This window comes from Syngnathus leptorhynchus, chromosome 20, assembly GCF_054491065.1.
Source record: "Syngnathus leptorhynchus isolate UIUO chromosome 20, UIUO_Slep, whole genome shotgun sequence".
In the NCBI taxonomy this organism is placed as follows: domain Eukaryota; kingdom Metazoa; phylum Chordata; class Actinopteri; order Syngnathiformes; family Syngnathidae; genus Syngnathus; species Syngnathus leptorhynchus.
The window spans coordinates 7086265-7108056 of record NC_141214.1 but is presented as its reverse complement, the minus strand read 5'-3'; the positions used below and the strand labels follow the sequence as shown (position 1 = coordinate 7108056).

The 21792-nt window shown below is 49.8% G+C and overlaps 4 protein-coding genes across 5 annotated transcripts; all 4 read right to left on the bottom strand.

Annotated features, from left to right (window-relative positions):
• Positions 1-28: 28 nt before the first annotated feature.
• Positions 29-3143, bottom strand: sgo1 (shugoshin 1). 2 transcript variants are annotated; one of them, XM_085901591.1, is made up of 9 exons: positions 3020-3143; positions 2666-2811; positions 2298-2509; positions 2175-2218; positions 2048-2100; positions 1169-1852; positions 820-996; positions 512-677; positions 29-420 (listed from the first exon to the last, which is right to left on the bottom strand). In XM_085901591.1, the coding sequence occupies exons 2-9, from the start codon at positions 2805-2807 to the stop codon at positions 267-269; spliced, it is 1632 nt and encodes a 543-aa protein (XP_085757717.1). In that variant the 5' UTR covers positions 2808-2811; positions 3020-3143; the 3' UTR covers positions 29-266. The 2 variants fall into 2 exon arrangements, with proteins under 2 accessions (XP_085757717.1, XP_085757716.1); XM_085901590.1 differs by having other exon boundaries at positions 38-420; positions 2172-2218.
• A 515-nt stretch (positions 3144-3658) lies between these two features.
• On the bottom strand, positions 3659-5158 carry LOC147041323 (ras-related protein Rab-11A-like). Its single transcript, XM_085900455.1, has 5 exons — positions 4973-5158; positions 4617-4812; positions 4349-4542; positions 4106-4186; positions 3659-4028 (listed from the first exon to the last, which is right to left on the bottom strand). Exons 1-5 carry the CDS (start codon positions 5007-5009, stop codon positions 3901-3903), a joined length of 636 nt encoding a protein of 211 aa, XP_085756581.1. The 5' UTR covers positions 5010-5158; the 3' UTR covers positions 3659-3900.
• A 1477-nt stretch (positions 5159-6635) lies between these two features.
• Positions 6636-10908, bottom strand: ubqln4 (ubiquilin 4). The gene is made up of 11 exons (XM_085901473.1): positions 10709-10908; positions 9471-9622; positions 9233-9372; positions 8890-9152; positions 8649-8807; positions 8176-8401; positions 7958-8097; positions 7744-7827; positions 7560-7675; positions 7331-7487; positions 6636-7244 (listed from the first exon to the last, which is right to left on the bottom strand). The coding sequence occupies exons 1-11, from the start codon at positions 10847-10849 to the stop codon at positions 7092-7094; spliced, it is 1731 nt and encodes a 576-aa protein (XP_085757599.1). The 5' UTR covers positions 10850-10908; the 3' UTR covers positions 6636-7091.
• A 2359-nt stretch (positions 10909-13267) lies between these two features.
• tinagl1 (tubulointerstitial nephritis antigen-like 1) lies at positions 13268-21597 on the bottom strand. Its single transcript, XM_085901446.1, has 12 exons — positions 21470-21597; positions 19548-19855; positions 18659-18725; positions 17630-17722; positions 17446-17560; positions 17057-17183; positions 16826-16976; positions 16480-16669; positions 16179-16224; positions 15682-15805; positions 14007-14052; positions 13268-13925 (listed from the first exon to the last, which is right to left on the bottom strand). The coding sequence occupies exons 2-12, from the start codon at positions 19846-19848 to the stop codon at positions 13761-13763; spliced, it is 1425 nt and encodes a 474-aa protein (XP_085757572.1). The 5' UTR covers positions 19849-19855; positions 21470-21597; the 3' UTR covers positions 13268-13760.
• Between the last annotated feature and the right edge of the window lie 195 nt (positions 21598-21792).

Sequence of the window (21792 nt, the reverse complement as noted above, 5' to 3'; positions counted from 1 at the left end):
CACATTATTGTGCATTTTATGGCTAATGCGACCTATATTACGGAGCGACTTTTAGTCAGAAAAATACGGTAGGAATTAATTGAAGTCAAATCTTTAAAAAAATTAAAGGTTAAAACTACCTATTTGTTTTAGGTTTACACTTAATGCAATTAATGCATGTGCAAGAAAAATTATATTTTTGTATTATTTACAAGAAAAAGAAAAAAACTTTATTTTCATTTACACGTGTTGATCAACTTATGAATTGCAAAGAGACCACATTTCAACTAAAAGTGTTCACGACATCTGACAAACGGCTCATTAAATTTGTCCGGTTTGGCGGATTCTCGGGACCTTCTGCCTGACAACTTGGTCTTAAAAATGGGCGACCTTGGCGAGAGGAACTGCAAGTCCGTAAATTTGTCCCCGCGACGGAGTTTCCTGTTGAATAAAAGAAGCTATGCGTCATTTTCACACTGCCTTGTTTGGTCATTGAAATTTGGAAAATCCATCCCTTCGTGCATCAACGTACTTGTTCAACGAAGGCTCCTTGTAGTCCACCGCCAGGGTGCGTCGGCGTGCTCGTGGGGAGACGCGGCGGTCTGCGGGCAACACATTGGTCACGTCACTCAGATCAGAGCCGGGACACCGTGGCGTTCGAACGGCAACGCCGTGCAGAGCAGAGCCACCCGGCCCACCTGGAGAGACGTGATGGCAGCGTGGGGAGAAGAACAATAACAAGAAGTGGAGACATGCACAGGATGACTCCCAGAAAAAAAAAGGAGACGAATGCTAAGCTAAAACCTAGTGGACAAATGGGCATTACTAATATCAACATACATTTCTTGCGAACGGTCACTCGCTGTTGTTGCCAATGTGGAGAAGGGGAAAGCAGAGGCTGACTTTGGCAGAGGGAGTCTTCCAAACCGGAGAGGATGCCATCACCGGTCTTGTCGGCTTCCGCCAGGGTGCTGACCAAAGGCGCGGCGGTGGCCACTATGCCCTGGCGCAGGACTTCTGTGAAGACACATTGGGCTAACTTCCGTTGTATAATGATATAAATTCAACCGTTGACATCATGTTGGGGGAGGAGTCAACTACAAAACTACGCCAACACCTAATTATGTCGTCGTCACCACGGTAAGGCATCCACAGAACTGAAATCAAGTATCAAAACGTGGATGCTGACCGGTGTTTGTGTTGGGAGGTGGTCGCCTGCTGCGCATGCTGACGATCTTAGCCGTCTCAGGGGGCCAGTATTCCCTTCTGGCCTTCTTGGGTACGTACAGGTCATCTTCCGACTCGGAGGATGGCGAAGATGGCGAGCCGGAGTTCGGAGACGGGGGTTCTGCGGCGGGGTCCGGAGCCGGGGGTTCTGCGGCGGGGTCTTCAACGCTGTCCGACTTGCCTTTGAAGGGCGTCCGGTGAACGGCCTCCTCGCACGTGAAGTCAAAAATGTCCGAGCCCAGCGAAGTGTTAAGCTGCTGGGGGTGTGGCGCGCGGCACTCCTGGTTCTTTGGGTTCACGCAAGGTTTTTTGAGAGGGGCTCGCCTCGGTTGGCATCTTCGCTTGGGGGGCTCGTGCATGGACGCCTTCGCTTTGGGCCGTGCCGGTTTGCCAGCCCTCACGGGCGCTTCAGATTTCTGCAGGTGGATGCCATTGTCCGCCTGCACCTTCAAAAGCTGCCGGGGTTCTTCACTTTGCTTGGGAGGCTTCTCTTTGAGTGCTTCCGAGTTCACGTCGCCGACGGAACCTATGCAGTGAGACCGCCTTCTGCTCTTGCATTCTCCACCATTGTGTTTTGGCCTCACCACCACCGTCGGAGGCAGAGCCATTTGGACATATTCAGGCCCGATGTCCATTTGAGGAGACTCTGTCAACACAGTCAAAGGTTGTCATTGTACTTAACACATAAGAGTAAGCCTCTCCTGTCCCCACCAAAAAGTAATACTAAAGGAGAAAAAAAAAAATCTGCTATTAAGCTCAGCACATACGTATGAAGTTCTAGTAAGTTCTCCTGTCTGACATAAAACGAATTGATCTGCACAATATCTTATTGCGTGCGTACCTGCACAAATCGGGGAAACGTCAGCCGTCCTGCCTTCGCCGATGCTTTCTCTCCTACACAATTCCAACCAGGCATAGTTAGAAAGACCATATTTATTCAAATGTACATTGAAAGAAAGTTGTACCACGATGGATCCACTGTTGCTTCCACAGGCAACTCTGACACCTCAGCCTGATTCAAAACACCATTTGAAATGACTTATCATTAGGAAAACATTCTTAACCAAAGTTGTTGCAAGGACGCCGATTACCAATGTGGATGCAGTGGCGGCCAGGGCCCGCTGCTCCAGGAGTCTCCTTTTGAGCACTATCACTTGCAGTTGGAGGGCTTGCCGCTCCATCGTCAGCTGCAAGATGACAGCTTTGGCCTGTCGCACCATCTCCTTCTCGGTTTGCAGTGCAATCGCCAGCGACCTGTTGTTTTTTTGCACCGCAGCCAGAAGCTCGCCTGGCGCAATGCTGCCTAAGAACGACACACACTGGGTTAATACTGCACGACGCGGAAGGATAGTTGTTGTTGTTTACATTAAAAGCAATCATGTTCTTTGTAAAGGACTGAATGAAATATTCACGCAATTATATCAATCAAAAACTAATGACAAGCAGAATTGAATGTTACTGTTGTTGGCAAGTCTAGTTGTCTTCCCCCTGTTGCACGGCGCGGCCCGGGCCAGCTTCTTGTTACGTGTCTCCTTCACTTTGTTCATAATCTCAGCCAGAGTGCTCCGAGTTGGATTTTTCTGGATCCGTTCCTTCACCATGGTTCTTAGGACGCAACAAGACAGGAAAAATCATCCAAATGCCAAAAACACAACTTCAACCCTCACAATGGCCGAAAGGACAACAGCTCCGCTAGCTTCTGTTAGCATCATGAGAAAAGTCTTGCAAAGCAGTCAATTTGGCTTGAAAATCGACCACATCTTTCCAGTCATCTTTCCTACTTGAACAAGAAGTGTGTTTTAGCCAGTGTTACCGTATTGCCGAGTCGACGACCGCTGCAAAAAGCCTAACGTACTCTGGTTAAGATTTTCAAATGTGTGCCATAAACGCTGATTGGCCGAAAGATGGAAGAGGCGTCACTTCCGGGGTGAACCGACCCCAACAATTTTGAAAAATGTTTTTAATTTCTTATCATTGAAATTGTTTTGTTGAATGTACCTTTTGATGCTTTTATTCTCTAAATTATTTCATCGATATATTAATTGTAATGTTTATACGTGTATTTATATCATTCATTCACAAACAGTATTTATTTCTTTGAATGTTTCAATTTTGAAACAATATACATCACAGGTGTCAAACTACGCAAAATAAAAGTCCTCTGAAAAATGCATATTTTACTGTCATTGCACCTAATTTAAAAAAAAATAATAATCAAAAGAAATTCTTTAGCTATCGTTCGACCAGACCAGACCAATCCCGAAGAACATGACCACCTCTGGTGTCCACCAAGAGAGTTTCTATTGAAATCTGATGTTGCATTTCAAAATAAAAGTGTACATACGCGCGCGCACACACACACACACACACACACACACACACACACACACACACACACACACACACACAGCAGAAGGACAGGAAATGCCCACGGAATTATCATGATGTCAAATTGTTTTACATTGTGTTTAATTATGTCATTACTTTTCCTAAAGTAGAAAACTGTTTATACATCCTTTTTTTTTAATTGAAAAACATAATTCACACATTTTGTTGTTTTTCGGGGCCAGTGAAAGGGGTTTATAAAACTTCCATTCATTTGCATGGTGAAGACGATGTTATGAGCAAATGCAATGCACCGCTGCATCGTTAAAAGGCGACTGAAGAATCTAAAAAACAGTTTTTTGTTTTTTTTTACGAGCTCTTGCAGCAGCGCCTTTGCTCCTCCTGCACCTCGCTGGTGGGCCGCACCGTCCCCGATAGCGTCACGGCGCTGATGGAGCCCCGCGTCACTTCTCGGCTGGAGACCTTGCGATGAATCGCTGCGGGGCGCAGTGAGGAGAAAAAGATAAGAATACAAATCTTCGAACGGCAGCAAACAAAAACAAGCGGGGCGCACCCGTCAGAACGTCGATGAAGGCCGCCTCCACGTTGGAGGAGTCCAACGCTGATGTCTCCATGAACATCAGACCCTTGCTCTCTGAATGCAGACCAATGGGATGGGGAGATCATGTCACATGTAGAAAAAGAAAACATTTGAAAATAATGGCAAATTGCTAGAGACTCAAGTTGTCATTTTTAAAAGATTGTGTTCCAAGACTCAAGTGGTGGGAAAACTACAAGGAAGTCAGCGCGCATGCACCTGCAAAAGCCCGGGCCTCGTCGGCGGGGACGGTGCGCAGGTCCTCCAGGTCCCTCTTGTTGCCCACCAGCATAACCACAATGTGCGGGTCGGCGTGGTCGTAGAGCTCCTTCAGCCAGCGCTCGGCGTTCTCGTACGTCAAGTGCTTGCTGATGTCGTACACCAGCAAGGCGCCCACCGCGCCGCGGTAATACCTGAAACAAAAACGACGCTTTGCCGTAACGTTCCATCTCCGCAACCGTGCACCATGTTGTTACCGTGCACCCACGCCGAGGTGATGGCACGGTAGCGCTCCAGTCCGGCCGTGTCCCACACTTGCATCTTGATGGTGCAGTTGTCCAGTTGGACGGTGCGAGTGCTGAACTCCACGCCGATGGTGGTACGGCTGTCGAGGTTGAACTCGTTCTTGGTGAAGCGCGTCAACAGGTTGCTCTTACCCACCCCGGACTCGCCGATCAAAACCACTGGGGACATGGGGACACACACACACACACACACACACACACACACCCACACACACATTTTGATTTAAATGCCAATCATGCCATCGGGTCTCCAAAAGCCCAAGCGCTCACGTTGAGTAGTTCAATCGCCACAACACAAAAACAGTCAGCACGGACTCACCTTTAAAGACAAAATTGTACGTGTCGTCCGAGCCCATCCCGCAATCGCTCACTCAGGCTTCCTCCTCGACATCAGAAGCCCCCCCGCCCCAGAGGAAATACTACATCCAGGCCTCTGGTTTCTCTCCCTCCACACCAGGGAGAGTTCTGAGGTGGAACCGGTCCGACCGCATCCGTACACTTCCCCCTTTATCTCAGGCTGCCGGTAGTTTGTAGGAAGGGGGGGGGGGCAGCGAGTGGCCCGCCCTTGCCTCGTCAGCTGACGGGCGCAACCGGTAGAACGGCTCGGGAAGCTGGCCCGACAGGTAGCGCGCCTGCCAGGACCGACGCAGACGCACCTTTGTTAGAGATTACCTCCATATCAGCAGTGGACACGCGTTGTTGAAGACCGTTTTGGTTTGCATACTATCCATCCATCCATTTTCTGAAATGGGTGTGCTGGAGCCTAACCTAGCCGTCATCGGGCAGCCGGCGGGGGACACCCTGAACAGGGCACACAGAGACGAACAACCATTCGCACTCGCACTCACAACTAGGGACAATTTGGAGTGCTCAATCGGCCTACCAAGCATGTTTTTGGAATGTGGGAGGAAACCGGAGTGCCTGGAGAAAACCCACGCGGACACGGGAAGAACATGCAAACTCCACACAGGGAGGGCCGGAGGTGGAATCGAACCCGCACCCTCCTAACTGTGAGGCGGACGTGCGTCACCTAGCCGCCCTCCTTCTCCACTAAAGAAACGCAATTAAAATGTGTAATTACATGCCCGAGCCACAGGGAGGCGCTGCAAGCTGCCACTTTTGGTTGGGTCTATTAGTCTATCTCGTTCAAATGAAGCTATTTGAAGAAAATGGAGAGAATTAAGATTTTAAAAACATAACGTTTTTTTAAAAATATTTGTTTTCAATTTTGTCTCGTGCTTAACGTGACAAATATTTTGGCAAAGGTGAGTTGTTGCTCCACCTCTTTGCAGCTTCATAGGTACCAGGTTGACGGAACCAACCAAGACAGGGCGAAGACACATTTTGACCATGTTTCATTTTAATTTTAATTTTTTTTAGTACAGTACCGTTAAAAGTTAGTTCCAACATGTTCAATTGGGAGATGAATTATTTTTCTTCGTTTTCAGCCAGGTTCAACAAACAAAGCAAAGCTGAAGAAGCAGTTGCCATGGTTTCCACAACTACAATGCTGAGATTTTCCAAAGGAGAGAACACAAAATAGATCTAGGGCTAGATTCGTCTTTTTCTTAAAACGTATGGCAGGCAGGCAGGCAGGCCCCCATACTAGAATTGTTTTGTAAATCCAACTGATTGAACAGATTTCATTCATTAATTTAAATGCGCCTACAAAAAGGAACTTTCAGATGAAAAAGAAAGAAAAGCTTATTTTGTTTCATTGTTTTCGGCAGCATCGGCTGCACCGACTCTTTGCGTCTGTAAAGTCCTGTAATATGCGGATGTGCGAATTTAATACACACAAAACTTAGGGGTCTCGCATTGTAAGGGGGGGGGGGGCACAAAAGGCACAGCAGCAGTGCCTCAGACACACAAAGACCCCCCCCCCCCCCCCCCCCCCCGTTAACCTGGAATGACAAACGACACGTGGAGGGCATCATCTGGAACGCCGCAATCATGCTTTGATCAAGAACAGAAAACGGGAAGTCGCAGGAACATTTATTTGTTCACCTTGGTTTGCTGGCGCATGGCGTCAGGCGGCGGGCGCACTTTGAGCTCTACAAGCGAGAGGCCGTCCGTCCGTCCGTCCGTCTCACAATTGCCAAGAAATGGACGAAACAGAGAGTGGATGATGCCAAATGTTGGAATGGGGCAAAATCAAGGTGTCACGTCTTGCCCAAAGTGTCTTTGTAAAGTTTGGGGAGCCATTTGCGATACTTTTAGTCTGTGGCGTGTGTGTGCGTGTTTATGCAGGGCACTGGTATGTATGTATGTATGTATGTATGTATGTATGTATGTATGTATGTATGTATGTATGTGTGTATGTGTGTATGTGTGTATGTGTGTATGTGTGCATGTGTGCATGTGTGCATGTGTGTATGTGTGTATGTGTGTATGCGTGTGTATGCGTGTGTGCGCGTGTGTGTGTCTGCGTCTGCTCTTTACGAGGGCTGTGAGCCCAAGAGTCTCTCGATGGCGGCGTTGATGTCCCCTCCGGTCGCGATGAGGGCCTGCAGGTTGGCCTCGCGGTTGATAAAGCCCATGGCGTTCAGCTGGTCCAGCTGTGACTGGAAGCGCACCTCGGGGGTCTGGTTCTGCCCGGGGCAAGTCGTTGGAGAAAAAAACAATATCACCCTTGGATCTCGGCAAACTACATACAACCTGCGGATGCCGTGCGTACCGTCGCGCCTCCTCCGGCAAACATTTGGAGCATCTGTTGCATGAGCTGTTGCTGCTGCTGAGTGGCGTTTGGCGGCGTGGCGGCGGCGCTGCTGGGCGAGGAGGCGGGGTTCTCCGTGGGCGCGCTGCCACCGGCGGGGATGCCACCTGCCATCAAGCTGCAGCCAAAAAGAAATGTGGGGAAATTGTTGCTTGTCAAGCGCGCGCGTCTGCTTGTGGTGCTCACTCACCTAGGCATGAGGCCAGGCGCTTCGGTCTGCAGCGTCTGCAGGCCCTGCTGGATCTGCATGAGCGCTTGCATGGCGCGCGGGTTGGTCATCACCGACAGCGCCTCGGGGTTCTGCATCTGGAAACGAACCAGCCGGCAAAGTGAGCTCAGCTCGGAGGCCGCGCGCAAGAAAACGCCCGTGCTACCTGCTGCAGGAAGACGGGAAGCTGAGACCGGAACTGTTCTTGCAGCTGTGGGTTTCCGGCAAACAAGGGGTTATTCATCATCACCTGAGAAGACACAAGTTCTTAATTCTCCAAATCGCTTACTGAGCTAAAAATGACGACCGTGTGTTTTTCAGGCGCGGCTTGAGAAACATTTTTTGTTCGTTCTCGAGTCTTCTCGTGACCGGGTACCCACCTGGGAGGCCAGCTCTGGGTTCTGGGACAGCGACTGCATCATGCTGCGCATGTAAGGAGCAGAGAGCATGTTCTGCATGAGCTGAGGGTTTTCCGAAATCTGCTGCAGGAGGCTCTGCATGCCCGGACTGCTGAACATTCCTAGGTGCGAGGGAAAAAAACAAAACAAAGACATGATCTCAGTGGACAGGTTGTCTGTGATGACTGTCACCATCGTACCGTTTCCAAGACTGGCAGGGTTGACACCCAACGGGTTGGACACGGTGGGGTTAGTGCCGGCGGCGGGGGCGGCCGTGCCTCCCGCCGAGCCGCTCCCGTTCTCCGGTGGGGTGGAGGCGTTGGGCGGGCCCCAGGGATTGGGCAGAGGTTCGCGGTTTTCCGTCCGCGACGGCTGGACGCCAGACTCTGAGCCGCCGCCAAGGGCCGAGAAGGGGTTGTTGCCAAACTGCCCGGGGAAAAAAGGTTCAACCCTCTCAAGTCAAACCATTCAAATTGGCAATGCAGAAGACGCTTGACGGAAACGCAGGACTCAAGGTGCATGTGGCATTATGGCAAGTGAAAAAGTGCAACATTTTTCTCGAGGGATATTTTTGCTTGTGAAATGTGGACTTCCGCCGGAAGTCGGAATGGTTGAAAAGTTTGCTAGCTGACATGACCTGAACATTGTTTTGCTCTTCTGGCATTTCATTTACCTGCTCTCTGGCGGCGCTGAACATGGGCTCCTGGATGTCGGTGTACATCCTGCGCAAGGCATTGTAGCCGCCCGGGATGCTTTCCAGGTTGCTGAGAGCCCGGTCCTGGTTGCGCATCATCTCCTGCATCATGGCTGGGTTGCGAGCGAGCTCCATGGTCTGCGGCGAGGGACGCGACATAGAGACAAGAAGTCAAAAGCAGCACAGGCGGACAGGGTGCTTCCCGGAGAATCGCACCCACCTGTCTCATGAGCTCGGGATTGTTGAGCATGTGCGAGATCTCCGGGTTGCGCTCCATCAGCTGCTGCATCTGCGGGTTGGACACTATCATCTGTCGCATCAGGTCCGGGTTGGACATCATGTTCTGCACTAGCGGGTTCTCCATAAGCTGTGAGAGCATCTCCGGATTGGACATGAGCTGGCGCTGCATCTGCTGCTGGAGCTCCATGAAGTTGGCCGAGCCCATGCCGAGGCCCGCCAGGTTAGAGAGTTCGCCGAAACCCACTGCGGGGAATCAAAAGGGAGGCCGGTGAAGGCCACTGCACATTTGCGCAGAGACACTCGCAGGAAACCAGCCGACTCACTCAGCAGGTTTGGCGTCTGTGCAGGCGGCTGGGGGGAGCTTGCCGTGGAGGCTGGCGCGGTGCTCGCGTCGGGGGCGCCGGTGCTTCCTGCCGGGGTGGGCGAGGAGCTCGAGGCCGAGGTGCTGCCTCCGTCCGAGGCCCTGAGAGTGCGACGTTATTTTTTTATTCATATTCTATATACGTATAAGAGTGGGAAACAACACTGCGTGGCTACAATTTGGCCAATGCGCCATCTTACTTCTGTGCCGTCTTGATGACCAGGTGCACCGTCAGGCCATCCTTGATGCCGTGCTGGCTGAGGCTGTCGCCATCCTTTAGGATCTTGCCGGCAAAAATCAGCACTAACTGGTCCTGCTTGGCTTTGAAGCGCCTCGAGATCTCCTCCTTGAACTAAAAGACAGACCAAGGGGTAAGTCCCAAACCCAAACCTGGAATGCTGTTTCATGATTAACACCATTTGTGCTCGCTGCCCAAGTGACGGAACGTGGACATGACAGCGAGTGAATCTTTTCTCAAATTCACATGTCGTGATGACTTTGGCCCTACACTCGAGTCACGTTGTCATGCCATGTTAACTGTGACAACGCCGTGCTGCCAGAACAAAACAGTCAAAGGCAATCGAGATGACCTCTGACCTGCGTTAATGGTTTACAGCACTTTATTCTACCTTGTACCTTTTCATCCGTAAATTCCTGGTCTAAACTGTCACTGTATGCATTATTATTTCTATATACGAGGGAGGCGGCGTCTTTATTTTCAGAGGATTCTTGCGCTGCATGGACGACTTAAAACCCAGCCCAGCAACTTCGCGATGCTCGAATGCAATCAGATGTTTACATCGGCTCCATTACGTGAATAATAATAACCAAGTGCTGCCGTATTACTGCGCTTGACACGTCGCTGAGCCAACGGGCCCTGCGGGTCTGAAGCGACAATTCCCAGGGAAGCTAAACGAGCCATGACTCAGTCAGTCAGTGGCGGTGACAGTGGAGAATGTTCCAGACTCGAACGAACGCCGTCCATTTGCTTGGCCGAAACTCGCAGCAAGACGGCGGCAATTGTCTAAGCCCCAAAACATATTCAAAGGCGGCCCCAAAAGTGTTTCGCACTATCGGCCAATTTAAAACACAAGCGTCAGCTGACACTACTGACGACACAGCTAGCTAGCGTTGACTTAGCCCAGCTAGCCTAGCAGCTAACCGGTTAGCCACAGCGCACATTCAAAAGCTACAATGTTCGTCTGTTAAGTACGCTTACTCATGATTCCGCTACACGTTTGTTGAAAATGGGAGGCTGTAGTAAAAGGAAAAAATGAATAATATATCGACAGTGTCGCACTTTGCCAGTAAGAACGGCGTCCATTCTAAGGAGGCTAGCTGGTTAGCTGAAGTTGTGGGCACGACGCTCGCTTCTCTTCCCCCTCCCCGCACACACACGCACGCGCCTGCCGCCGGCCCCGGAAAAGCCGTCCCAAACCTGCGTGACGGACGAATCTTCAGCGATGGCAATTTCCTCCTTGTCCTTGGGGGTTTTAACGGTGACTTTAATGATGGTTCCCTCCGCGGAGTCATCTTTATTGTTGTTATTAGCAGGATCTGCGGCGCCCTGGTCAGCCATCTTTACGCCACCGACGGGAAACAGCTCGCGACTAGCGTCTGCTTCCGGGTTGACGGGGGGGTCAAATCTACCCCGCCGGAAGTTGGAATAATCACTAGCGTGTCCGGGAATTTTATCATTAATCATTATGTCCCAAACAAATAAATTTCAATTTTGTTTTGGAAACCAAAACAAACAACAAGTTCGCGTTCGTTCTGAAAAACAGAAAAAAAAAACAACGAAAGTACAGTGGAGCCTCGGTTTTCAACCACAATCGGTTCCAGAAGGCTGTTCGTGAAGTGAATCGTTCAAATTACAAATTATGTTTTCCCCTTACAAATAATGGAAAAAAATGCAATCCGTTCCAAGGCAAAAAAAAAAAAAACGCCTTTTGAAGCATTTTTTCATTTGCGCATTTTTGTCCGATCGCGCAACTGCAGCGCACCGTGAACGCGCAACTGCACCGCGCTGGTCGGACCGCGCATTATTGTGACAGAGCCGTCGCTGAAATTTTGAAAATATTTTTAAAGTCTTGATGTACTTTCCAAAATTGAAGTGGACCTCAGTGCGCACGGAGCTTAATTTGGTCCTATTGCGCTATCGCAGCGCGCAGGCCGGGTGCTCACTGTCACATTGCTTTAGGAGAGTCTTTGTGTTTTAGGATGGCTTTACTGCTCCCACTTGCTTCATTTGGAGGCATGATTAGAGTTGATGCAATCCTCAGAGTAATGAGAACGTAATAACGAACGGAGTCAGTTGGCATGCAGGTCCCCTCGGCTCATCTTGCGAGGTTCGACAATCGAATTTCGTCCGACATTCGAAGCAAAAGAAATCTAGTATTTTTGTTCGAATACCGAATTGTTCGAGAACCGGGACGTTCGAAAACCGCGGCTCCACTGTACTCACCATTTTCTTTTCTCTCTATGTACACAAAATGACCACGAGATGGCAGCACAGGCGTGTTTTGTGCTTGAAGCATATGGCCAGCACTATGTTAAATGAAGTTATCCCTCTGTAATGCTAATACATTCAGAAGAAAATAACTGATGATACTGATTGAATTTTAATACTTGAAAAAATATTATACTACTATGCAAATTGGCTCCCTGAGGATATTTTGACTTGGCAGCATTTCTTGCACAAGTGAAATATTTTCCTTTGATGCTGTCGGTAAATTGTTGTTGTTTGTGCCAGGGTGAGGTCTGCACCGATTGTCCCGCTTTTCCTCATTCGGGTGGGACCGCGTCACACGCCGTTGAGGTAGCTCGGATGCTTTCTGCGCCAGCTGACGTGCAAACAATGAGAGAAATGTAAACAACGCAATCCAACTTTTCCGTGCTTGGACTTGATCTGCGGCTGCTACCACCAGATAAGCTTTTATTGCTGAATTATGTGGCGGCACCGGCAGTGACTATTTTTACCCAAGAGGAGATTACGGGCAAAATGGAATGATACATCAAAGTGGAAACTGTTTTGGAATGTCAAGCTTTGTAAACTCGATTGTTGCACAGAGCAATTTATCGCAAAGTAGAGATTCCTCAGCTAAACAACAACAAAAGTATTACAATATGGAGACAGCAAGGTGATGGAAAGACTTTATTGTGCGGCGCAAGTGGACACTCACTCGCGTTTATTACACGACCGAGAGACGAACATTGCACAGATACGAGCGGAATAACATACAGTGTAGCTTAATTTACTTCTTATAAATAAATGTCGACACACACGAGTGAGTGTGGCGTTCTCACACGCAAACACGCGCGCACACACACACACACATACATACACACACGCACACACACGCACACACAACAATGTAGAGTGGATGTTGGCATTTTTTGGGAGTTGACGTCCGGACCACAACATAATAGAGGACGGCGGACACCTGTCCAATTGCGTACATGCGTTTGTTTATCTTTGAAGTTTGAAGTTTGAAGCGACGGTGCGGAGGATCACGAGGCAGGATTACGGCGCTTGAAGAGGAGCCTAATTAAAGACCAGCAATAATAACAGCGTAAGCTCACTTTCAAGTGAGAGCTGGAAATCCCTATTTGGGGGGAAGTAGACCCCCTCCGCCCCCCACCCCTGCACCCCTCACGATCCGCAACGCGAACATATGCACACTTTCAAAATGGCTTGAATACGATCCAGTTGTAAGTGGGCTCACTATTTGGCACGTCAAATAGCTGCTCAATGCTGGTTGAAGGAAGGCTAGCTATAAGTGAGCTCACCATTTTGCAGATCAAATAGTCACCCAGTATTTCTTCTGGAATGAGAGGGTCATTATTTGGCAGGCAGGTGTGTACCTATCTAACGTCATTGTCTGTTTATGAAGGTTTCGTAAGGTGTTGCTGCTATTTATCCATCATTGCTGAAAAACTGGCATTTTTCTTTTTGGTTCTCCAGAAGCACTCCACTCAATCAAAGTATAAAGATAAGTCACATGAGTGTTGGAGTTGTAAATTATAATCATGAAATACAGTACAACGGGTAGCAAAATAAAATCTTAGAATAACACGGCAACACGAAGATAGCATCATAGCGCCTTAAGACTTCTTTGAGCAAAACGTGTCATCATGCTGCTTTTTGTTTCATACGTTCTGGACCAAACCACTTTTATTTCTGAAGGCCAATCTGTGAAAGTCAAGCGTCTACTGCTTAGATGCCATGGGGCTTGTATTCCAGAGAATGCCTGGGCGTGTCTCTGTATCTTATTTGGGGGGATTTGTGCCTGTTTGCCCAAAACTGCTCCGTTCAAAGTGTTTGTCTTTTCATCATCCCCCTCGCCGCCTACGTTTCTCTTGATCGGAGGAATTGTGGATGCGCGTGCTTCTTCGGACGCTAGTCAAGGCAAGTAAAACCAGCTGAGATGCGGTGGTTGGTTGGTCGGGGTGGGGGAGGGTGAAGTTCTGAGGCTCCTGCTATGTGGGCTCTAAACGTGGCGGCGTCGCTGGTGCTGATGGTGGTGCATGTCCTCCACGGTGACCCTGCCCCACACACCGATCACAAAGGTCTCGATCTCGCACTCGTTGTCGCCGCGGGCGATGCGGAAGTAGCCGTCTTGGCCCCAGTTCTTGCCCCAGGTGTTGGCGGCAATCTTTGAGATCACAAGTTGAGGTCAAGTCATTTCAAGCGGTTGACGATGACAAGGAAAGTGTGCGGTCTTCCAAAACCTTACCCAGTACTTCTTGGGAGCGCCGTTAGAGTCCCGCTCTTGACCCCACCTGAAGAAAGCCGAAAAGATGTCGGTTACGGTCTTGGGTTTTGACTCGATGTCATGATCGGTGGTGACGGAACCGTTTGAAGGCCAAATGCCAAAGAGACAGAAATGAGCTAGCCGGGCGTGTCAACCAGTTGATGGAATTTGAGCAATGCCAACGTTCGTCAGCTCAGCAGGAAGTGCTGCTCAACAACATCCTGGAAAAAGGAGTATTTACGGACAACTTTCCAACCTCAATCAGATCTTCTAAAAACATGAAACCGTGCTTCCCCCCCCCCCTCCCCCCTCCTGATTTACAGCAGGAAGTAGAGGACAGGTTACGAGGAAGCCCGTGCCCCCTCCGCCTCAGAAATACTCTCGAGCAAACAAAAAGCCCTTCCTCAGCCGGCTGTCTCGGTTGGCAACTTCTGTACGCTTGGGACGTCTTGGCGAGGCTCCATCAAAATTCCCATCGAGTCTCGCCGTCTTGTACAACAAACGCTCGTCCTCCCATCCTGTTTTTGAAGAGGAGGCAAAGCGCTTCTGGGAAATGAACCGATTGGCACACCTTCGGCTGTCAGTCAGGATTTCACCGCTACAGAGCAGCAGAGAAGTTCTTGGTTGCAAAACCAGTCACAGCCAAAACATTGGAAGAACATTTTCCCCAATCTCAAATCAAATGTTCGGGTAGAGGGCGGTAGAGGACAAAAACGGCAGCACTCCACGCCTGCCTCAGCTCAGCCCAGCCGTGACCTCCTGACCCCCTGATCCTCTGTCGGCCACGCTCGGGATCAGTGGCCGGCCCGGACAATGCGCCTTTCCACCACAGTGGACCTCAATGCCGCTTCCGCAAACTTTCCCAGGCCGCCGGATTAAAGAGACGTGTAGCGCTATCAAAACACTCGCACCCCTGCCGGCTGGGCGCCCTCGCTGGCCCGGAACGACCCTGGCCGATCTCGCCGTCACCTTTGAGAGCGGTCACCTCGACCTTCCGTCGTGTTTTGGTGTAAACACGCTAATCGTACCGTGTTTTGAAGGTTCACGGTGTTTGGATGTGACGTCCATTCCTCACCAACGGCCGCTACACAAGCACAGCTGCTTTTTGGGAAGCTGCCGTTTTCCCAAAAGCTTTTCCACATCTAGACAAGATTGCCTTTTTTGGTAATGACTTTGGGGTTGGCTAGGACGGCCCTGATGGCTGGGGGTTTGAGCACCACCTGTTGCATAGGCTACCTGAAAGTGCTTTTTTTTTCTGTGTGCAGCTTTTCCTCCCACATTCCTTTGGCTGATTAAAAGGAGCCACTCATTTTCCTCATTTGCAAAGCGACATCTCATTGACATCAGACAGATGAGTGAAGAATTTCAAGAGTCGAAACCTCCCGCACACACGTGCATTCCTTGAAAACAGAGCCTCAACGCGGGTGATTGTCTCGAGATAGCGCTTGTGTTTTGTCTCAGATCCGGTGAGGGGAGGGAACAAAAAAAAAAAGTGGCAGACGTCCGGTCGCCCGCCGATGACAGAGACGCGAGTCAGGTAGGCCAGGTGCGGCAGACGTCTGCATATTTGCGGTCTGCACACTTGTAGTGAGGGAGGGGGTGGAGTCTAACACCTCTCGATGTTTCTGGCGTGTCGCGACAAGATGCGTTTACGTACCCGGTGACCCTGACCGAGTGCGTGCCGTGCTTGCGGAAGTGCGGCGGCTTGGGGAAGCTGACGTCCGTGTGTTTGTAGATGCCGCTCTTGTATACAAAGAAGTCCTCGTGCACCTCCATGATGGCTGCCGGGCATCAAAAACACAACGTCAAAAGGCAGCACACAATTAGCAACACGGCAACGGGCTGTTTCCTGACTTTTCATACACGGGCACATTTTCCCAGTTTGACACCGGGGCCGCAAATCAGCTAACAATAGGCAAATGGACGCACTTGTTTTAGGAATTCAAAGGAAACTTGTCATGAAGCCAATCAGATGAGAAGTAAAACACTCTTTTCAAATGAATACATTGTTACTGTGCCCATGTTGCAAAGGGTGTCTCGTTTTTTTTTTCTTAAAGAACACTGGAGCCTAACGCTACTGCAGCTGACTGTATTTTCTTTTGAAACATTTCCTAATGGACACAAAGTGGAGTAAATGAAAATGCGTGGCCTCACCCTGCACGGGGCCATTATCCATAATCTCCTTCATAATCTCCTTTTCCTGCAAGAGACAACATCAATGGAGAGATAGCGTTACATCCCTCGAGGACGCTAAAAAGTCGAAAAACAAGATTGATCCTTGTTCCCCCCCCCTCCCCGGTCCTTAATGCCTGACTTATTGACTTCACAGGCGGGCTCAGATGACCGAAGGAGGCATCGGCTATCGTTTAGCTCGACATAAGGTGATGCTTTACCCAAATAAGGAAGGCAAGGGCTACTCCTCCGCACGATTAGGCGGACGCCGCGCTACACTTACGTTGGCCGAGAGCCTGTAGGGCGGCGTGGACTGGTAGATGTCGTTATGCTGGTAGTTGTGCGCGTTGGGGCAGCGCAGCGTGGCCTGCCTCTTTCCTCGACCCACCGAGCGGCTCTGCATCATGCAGCGGGCCGCCTCGCTCGCCGTGGGTGGCGGGGTGCTGTACGGGTAGCAGTCTTCCGTCACCACCCTCAAGAAAAAACAAATCAAATCACAGTTAGCGTAGCGTTTCTTCGCATCGGGGCTGGATGTGACTTTGACTTGTGATTGCTGAAAAAAAACAAAAAACGATGGAGGTTCTATGATTGGCCAGTCTGTAGTTTGAGGGGCGTGGCTCAGTCCTCACCCTCTGCGGCGGAGATACCACCAGGCCCCGTCGACACGGCCCCCGGCGCAGCCGCCCTGGTTCTTAGTGTCGCAGGAAATGAGGTTCTGCGGGGACAGCTGAGGGGTCATGTGACCCATGGACTGGATGGAGATTCGATCCGATGCTACAGCTAAACAAAAACAGGAGAAAAGATTTGAAAGTTTCCCTTCTGACAAGAGCCAAGCAAATTTGCGTGCGGTTACAGCCTACCCGCTGTCGAGAAGGCCCAGGAGGCGGCGCAGTTGCCCTGGTCCAGAGGTTCGTGGATCTTGCCCGGCCACTTGTCAGCCGAGTTGAAACTGGAGGGCAAGGCGTCGCCTTGGGGATCCGTGTTCATCTAAGACAAGGAACAACAAATTCTACAAATGGCAGCGACACAGGTGCAACCGGTAGCAACACGTCGATTGTGACAAGGTCGCAAAGAGGAATGCCGGGGGCGGGCGCCTTGGAGCGTTTGGCTCAGGGTCTTATGTAATGTGCAGACAACAGACCCGGCTCAGGGTCTTATGTGATATGCAGACAACGGGCCACAGCCACATACCGACCCCGATTTGATCTCCAGACAAAAGAAGAAGCTATGACTCAAGATGGCCGTTTACCTGGATTTCGTTCATGTTCAAGATGCTTTTGGAAGGTCTCTGCGTGCCCAGCCGGTAGCGGATGCCCTCGTCCAATGTCATGCCGTACAACTGGCTGTAGTTAGCAGCCCTCCACCTGGTTAGAAGCACACCGCCCCAAGATTGGCACAAAAAAAGTAAAAAAAGTGTGTGTGTCTTGCCTTACCCATAATTCCCTCTGTTGATAGCCTGAATCATGTTGCCGTCCATCAAGCAGGCGTTCTGTTCACACTCCCACCGTCCCGTCGTGCCGCATGTGCTGAAAAAGAAATCAATTAATCAATAAATAGATCGATCAATGAATGAATACATAAATGAATAGATCAATGAATGAATGAATAAAAAAATGGAATTTGATGCCTCCCTGCTTGACACTCAGCATTAAGGGTTAGATTGGGGAAGCTGGAAAGCTGCACCTTCTTGAGCCACCTTGCACGTGGCACTACCTGCACATGCTGGGCAACAGGCGAGAGGGCGGCAAGGGGACGGCACGGCCGCTTGACACCTAAAACAATCTTTGTGCTGTAACAATCTTACCACTTGCAGAAATAACTGCTAGTCTACTCATCCGTCGGATCGACGGGAGATTCCATCATCATCGTCATCAGTGTTCAAAGGGTGCAATCCTAACGGCCACAACATCAATTCAACAATTTCTGTGTACTCTTGTTGCCAGGGCAGGATCGTAAATAGCCCAAAGAAATGGAAACAAGTTGTTCAAATGAATCGAAATCAACGCAGGAAGGCCCCGATAAGCTCCACAGAGGAGGGAGCGGAACGGCGGAAGATGAGTCAGGCGGGACCGGAGGGGAGGATGCGCCTTCGGGAAATGATCGGAGACTGAGTGAGTGAGTGAGTGAGTGAGTGAGTGAGTGAGTGAGTGAGTGAGTGAGTGGGAGTCGTGCATTCTTGGAGAGCGCAAAGACCAACGAACAAGGCGGCTTTGTTGCTTGAGAACATATGTGACGTTTTGCAGCTATTTTTAGCAGTCAGCGTGCGTGCGCGCATGCATGTCTGCTGGGCTGCCGTTATCGATCTAACTTCCATTCTTACTTTTTGGGAAGTTTCCTATCATAACTCCCCAAGACACTTTGGGACAGCTGTGAGTTTGTGAGCAGATATGTAATGCTTGTGTTGAAATAAGTGAAGGACTATTTGTTTTGTTTTGTTTTGTTTTGTTCTGTTCTGAACATACCACAAGTTGCAGTTGTCCTTGTATGTTTGTCCTGAGAGGAACTTGATCCCGTTTCGTTCACAGGAGTCTAAAAGGAGACAAACAATTCACAGGTGAACTCTCAAAATGGCCGCCGTGCAGGATGTGTTGATGTTGCGCTTAAGGAGCGCTGAACTCCGCTAATCCAGCGAGAAGGAAGAAATGGGAGCGCTGTGGCAAAGTGTAGACGACGCAGGAGCGCGAGTAACTCTTCAAAGCTCGCTTTCAAAGAATTCCTCAAAATCTCCCATCGGAACGTGTGCGACATTCTTTCGTGCATGGGGAATGTTGCAGATGAAGTGCAATTTCCCTCGCGGGCCGGCGGAGAATTTACGAGGTGCTCAGCTTTCCTCGTCAGGTGCGGCGAGGGAGGGGATTGCGCAGCGAGCCCCCCCCCCTCCGCAATTCCACCCAGGCGAGTGAATGCAGCCGCTTATGTCATTACACAGTCAGAGTCTCTCGGATGCTGATTGAGATTCCGGGAATTTTCCAGACACGAGAACATGATGGAACAAAAGCGGAAGGAGCCTTCCTAACAGCTCCTGTCCTGCAACCCCCGTGGCCCGTCTGAGCCCCCCCCCCCCCCTCCCTCCACCCCCTACATAGTCAACATTCTTTGTCCTGACCTCCCGCCATCCCTTCATAACAGGCCCTCTGTTCTCAGGTGGACTTCTGCTGTTCAGGGCACATTTTTACGCCTTGCCTTTAAGAAAGCTCGGAGGCAGGCCTTCATTAAAAAACGTCAGCCACAAACACTTGGAGAAGCCGAGCAAACGACAGCATATTGGAGGTTTCAGGCAGGTGGAGATGAAAAATCTGCGATTTACATGCCCCACTGGCTCCCCCCCCCACCCTCATACATGATACATACCAATGAAGGGGGGCTCCACGCCCAGACAGTGCCCCCAGAAGTCGGGGCAACAGTCGGACACGGTGCGGTTACAGAAGAGGTCACAGTAGCAGATGGTGTCCAAGTAGGGCACGGTGCACAGGTCGTCCCGTCCCGGGCAGCAGCCACCTCGCCGCTGGCAGTACGAGCCCAGCTGGTCGCGGATGCCGCCCGTGTGTAGTGGAGCAGCCAGCTCCCTCTTGGTCCTCCTCCACTGACTTTGCGCCGCATTTCCCTCCGCCGCCACCAGGAACAGTGCGCCAAGTATGAGGAAGAGCTTCATGACGACTCTGCGGGGGGGGGGGGGGGGGGGGAGATGGAATTAAACCAAGCTGCCAAGGCAAACAAGAGGCTAACTGCGATGCTCCATTTAGCGGGAAGTGATGGAAAAGTTCTCCAAATGAAGAGTGATGCATGATGGGGGGAGGTCACGGAGAAGGGCCGCTTCCCAGGCATGCACAGAGGCATTTCCCACATTTTTGTAAATGCCCTTATTTAGCATCTTTTGTGTTGTACTTGGATTCAAGCGTTGCTTACTTTACGAGTACAGCGTTTAAAAATCAAATATTTTTAGCGACATGCTAGCAAAGGATGCCAAATTCCTTGTAAGGGCTAATAACGCGCAAGCATGCAATCTAGCAGGCAGACCTTCTTTGGCCTCTGTGAAGAGCCACATGCGCATCATGTCTATTATATCGCTCCCTGGTGGCCAAGAGGAGCATACATATAACTTTTGAGCGTCGCTGGACTGCAGTATTGTGATGTGTAACATGTTTTGACCATACGTTGATGAGCCACCTCAACATGTCTGCCATTAAAGTGGTTGAACATTTAGCTATGTGTTCATTTCCCATGTACAGTTAGTTCCCATGCTGAGCCCCTCCCCTTTCCCCTCCATCCTCAAATATGTATCATTGTGTGAAGCGCTTGGCATGCTGCTTACATAAAGAGCATCATTAATTATCCTATCAGATCATAGGGCCCAATGAGAGTCCCCCCCTCCACCCAAATGAAGTGAAGCTCTGGAAGAGATCTTTGCTGCATGACTGCCTTTTGTTGTACGCACGCATACACACACACACACACACACGTATGGCATTATGGGATGGGCAGGGCCACTCTTTCTTTACACAAATGTTTTGTTGCAGCGGCAGCAGTGGCAATAACAGCTCACACTGCCACGGTGGGAAAAAAAAACATGAGAAACTCAGATCAAATAAGATGAAAGCCGGAAAATTGAAATGTGCAGTTTGGCCTTTTGTTATTCATCCATGAAGTGTTGAAAAGCCGCTGAGCAGCGCTTCTCCATTTGGCACCAGTGAGAACGTCGTTTTCATCAAGTATTTATATATCAAGTACTATGACGGACGGAGCGATTGTCTTTTGGAGCAGGTTGACATGCTTCCATGTGACCTCTGACCCTAATGCATGGACTTTGAGTCACACTGTACAGTACACATGATGAGTCAGACATTCGTCATGTGTATTGTTTCAAATCGATGCCATTCAACTGAACATTTGTTCAGGTATGGAAGGTGAAATTTATATCGTCAAGTACAAAGAGCAGGAAAACAAGTTCAAAGCAGACTAAAAATTAAAGTGTGCTTTTTAAAGCACACATAAAAAAATACAATGGCTGCCGTTAGTTTAGTGTTAGTGCTAGTCTGGTCAACTGGTCCCAACCAGTGAAGGACAAAAATGTGTCAAATAAAAAATGATAAAGCACTTGATCCACAACCTAACCCTTAACAAACAAGCTTTTTGATGAGGTTGTGGAAGAGGTCAACTCAGACTTTTGGAACAATCATCTCTAAAGCCCCAGAACTAAACCATGATCATCAAACAGAGTTAGCCAAACGTTATGCAAAGAAAGAAGAATCTCCATCCTGTGTTTGTCACTTTACCTTCTGGCAAAAGTCCAAGTTCTTTCTGAATAATCCACAAGTATCAAGAAATGTGTCTTGCTGTGCGTGTGTGTCTCAGAGGATGTGTGGAGCTGCACTTGAGTCTTCTCTATATACAGGCAGGCAGGCAGGCAGGCTGCGGGGATGACCACGCCCCCCGTGACCCCCCTTTGTGCGCGGCCCTGCTTGGCTGCCTGCCTAATCAGTCGCCTCGGCTGTGCACTTTCCCCTTTTCTCTGCTTCCCTATCAGCTGCCCTTATCCAAGACTGGACGCCATTTGTTTGGAATTCACTCATCTGGAAAACAGCAGCAGCGTTCCCTC

What these genes read in the sequence shown, in the direction of transcription:
- ubqln4 (XM_085901473.1), bottom strand. Translation starts at nt 10,849, where the DNA reads ATGGCTGACCAGGGCGCCGCAGATCCTGCTAATAACAACAATAAAGAT. An exon ending in TCAGCGCCGCCAGAGAGCAG is followed by an intron (nt 8,402 to 8,648) that starts GTAAATGAAATG and finishes TTCCCCGGGCAG; the next exon opens with TTTGGCAACAACCCCTTCTC. An exon ending in CCCTGCCAGTCTTGGAAACG is followed by an intron (nt 8,098 to 8,175) that starts GTACGATGGTGA and finishes CCTCGCACCTAG; the next exon opens with GAATGTTCAGCAGTCCGGGC.
- LOC147041323 (XM_085900455.1), bottom strand. Translation starts at nt 5,009, where the DNA reads ATGGGCTCGGACGACACGTACAATTTTGTCTTTAAAG. An exon ending in CGAGGCCCGGGCTTTTGCAG is followed by an intron (nt 4,187 to 4,348) that starts GTGCATGCGCGC and finishes GTCTGCATTCAG; the next exon opens with AGAGCAAGGGTCTGATGTTC. An exon ending in CTTCATCGACGTTCTGACGG is followed by an intron (nt 4,029 to 4,105) that starts GTGCGCCCCGCT and finishes TGCGCCCCGCAG; the next exon opens with CGATTCATCGCAAGGTCTCC.
- tinagl1 (XM_085901446.1), bottom strand. Translation starts at nt 19,848, where the DNA reads ATGAAGCTCTTCCTCATACTTGGCGCACTGTTCCTGGTGGCGGCGGAG. An exon ending in CTGGGCCTTCTCGACAGCGG is followed by an intron (nt 16,977 to 17,056) that starts GTAGGCTGTAAC and finishes GTTTTTGTTTAG; the next exon opens with CTGTAGCATCGGATCGAATC. An exon ending in GGATAATGGCCCCGTGCAGG is followed by an intron (nt 15,806 to 16,178) that starts GTGAGGCCACGC and finishes GATGCCCGGCAG; the next exon opens with CCATCATGGAGGTGCACGAG.
- sgo1 (XM_085901590.1), bottom strand. Translation starts at nt 2,807, where the DNA reads ATGGTGAAGGAACGGATCCAGAAAAATCCAACTCGGAGCACTCTGGCT. An exon ending in AACTAGACTTGCCAACAACA is followed by an intron (nt 2,510 to 2,665) that starts GTAACATTCAAT and finishes TGTCGTTCTTAG; the next exon opens with GCAGCATTGCGCCAGGCGAG. An exon ending in CGTTTCCCCGATTTGTGCAG is followed by an intron (nt 1,853 to 2,047) that starts GTACGCACGCAA and finishes CTGTGTTGACAG; the next exon opens with AGTCTCCTCAAATGGACATC.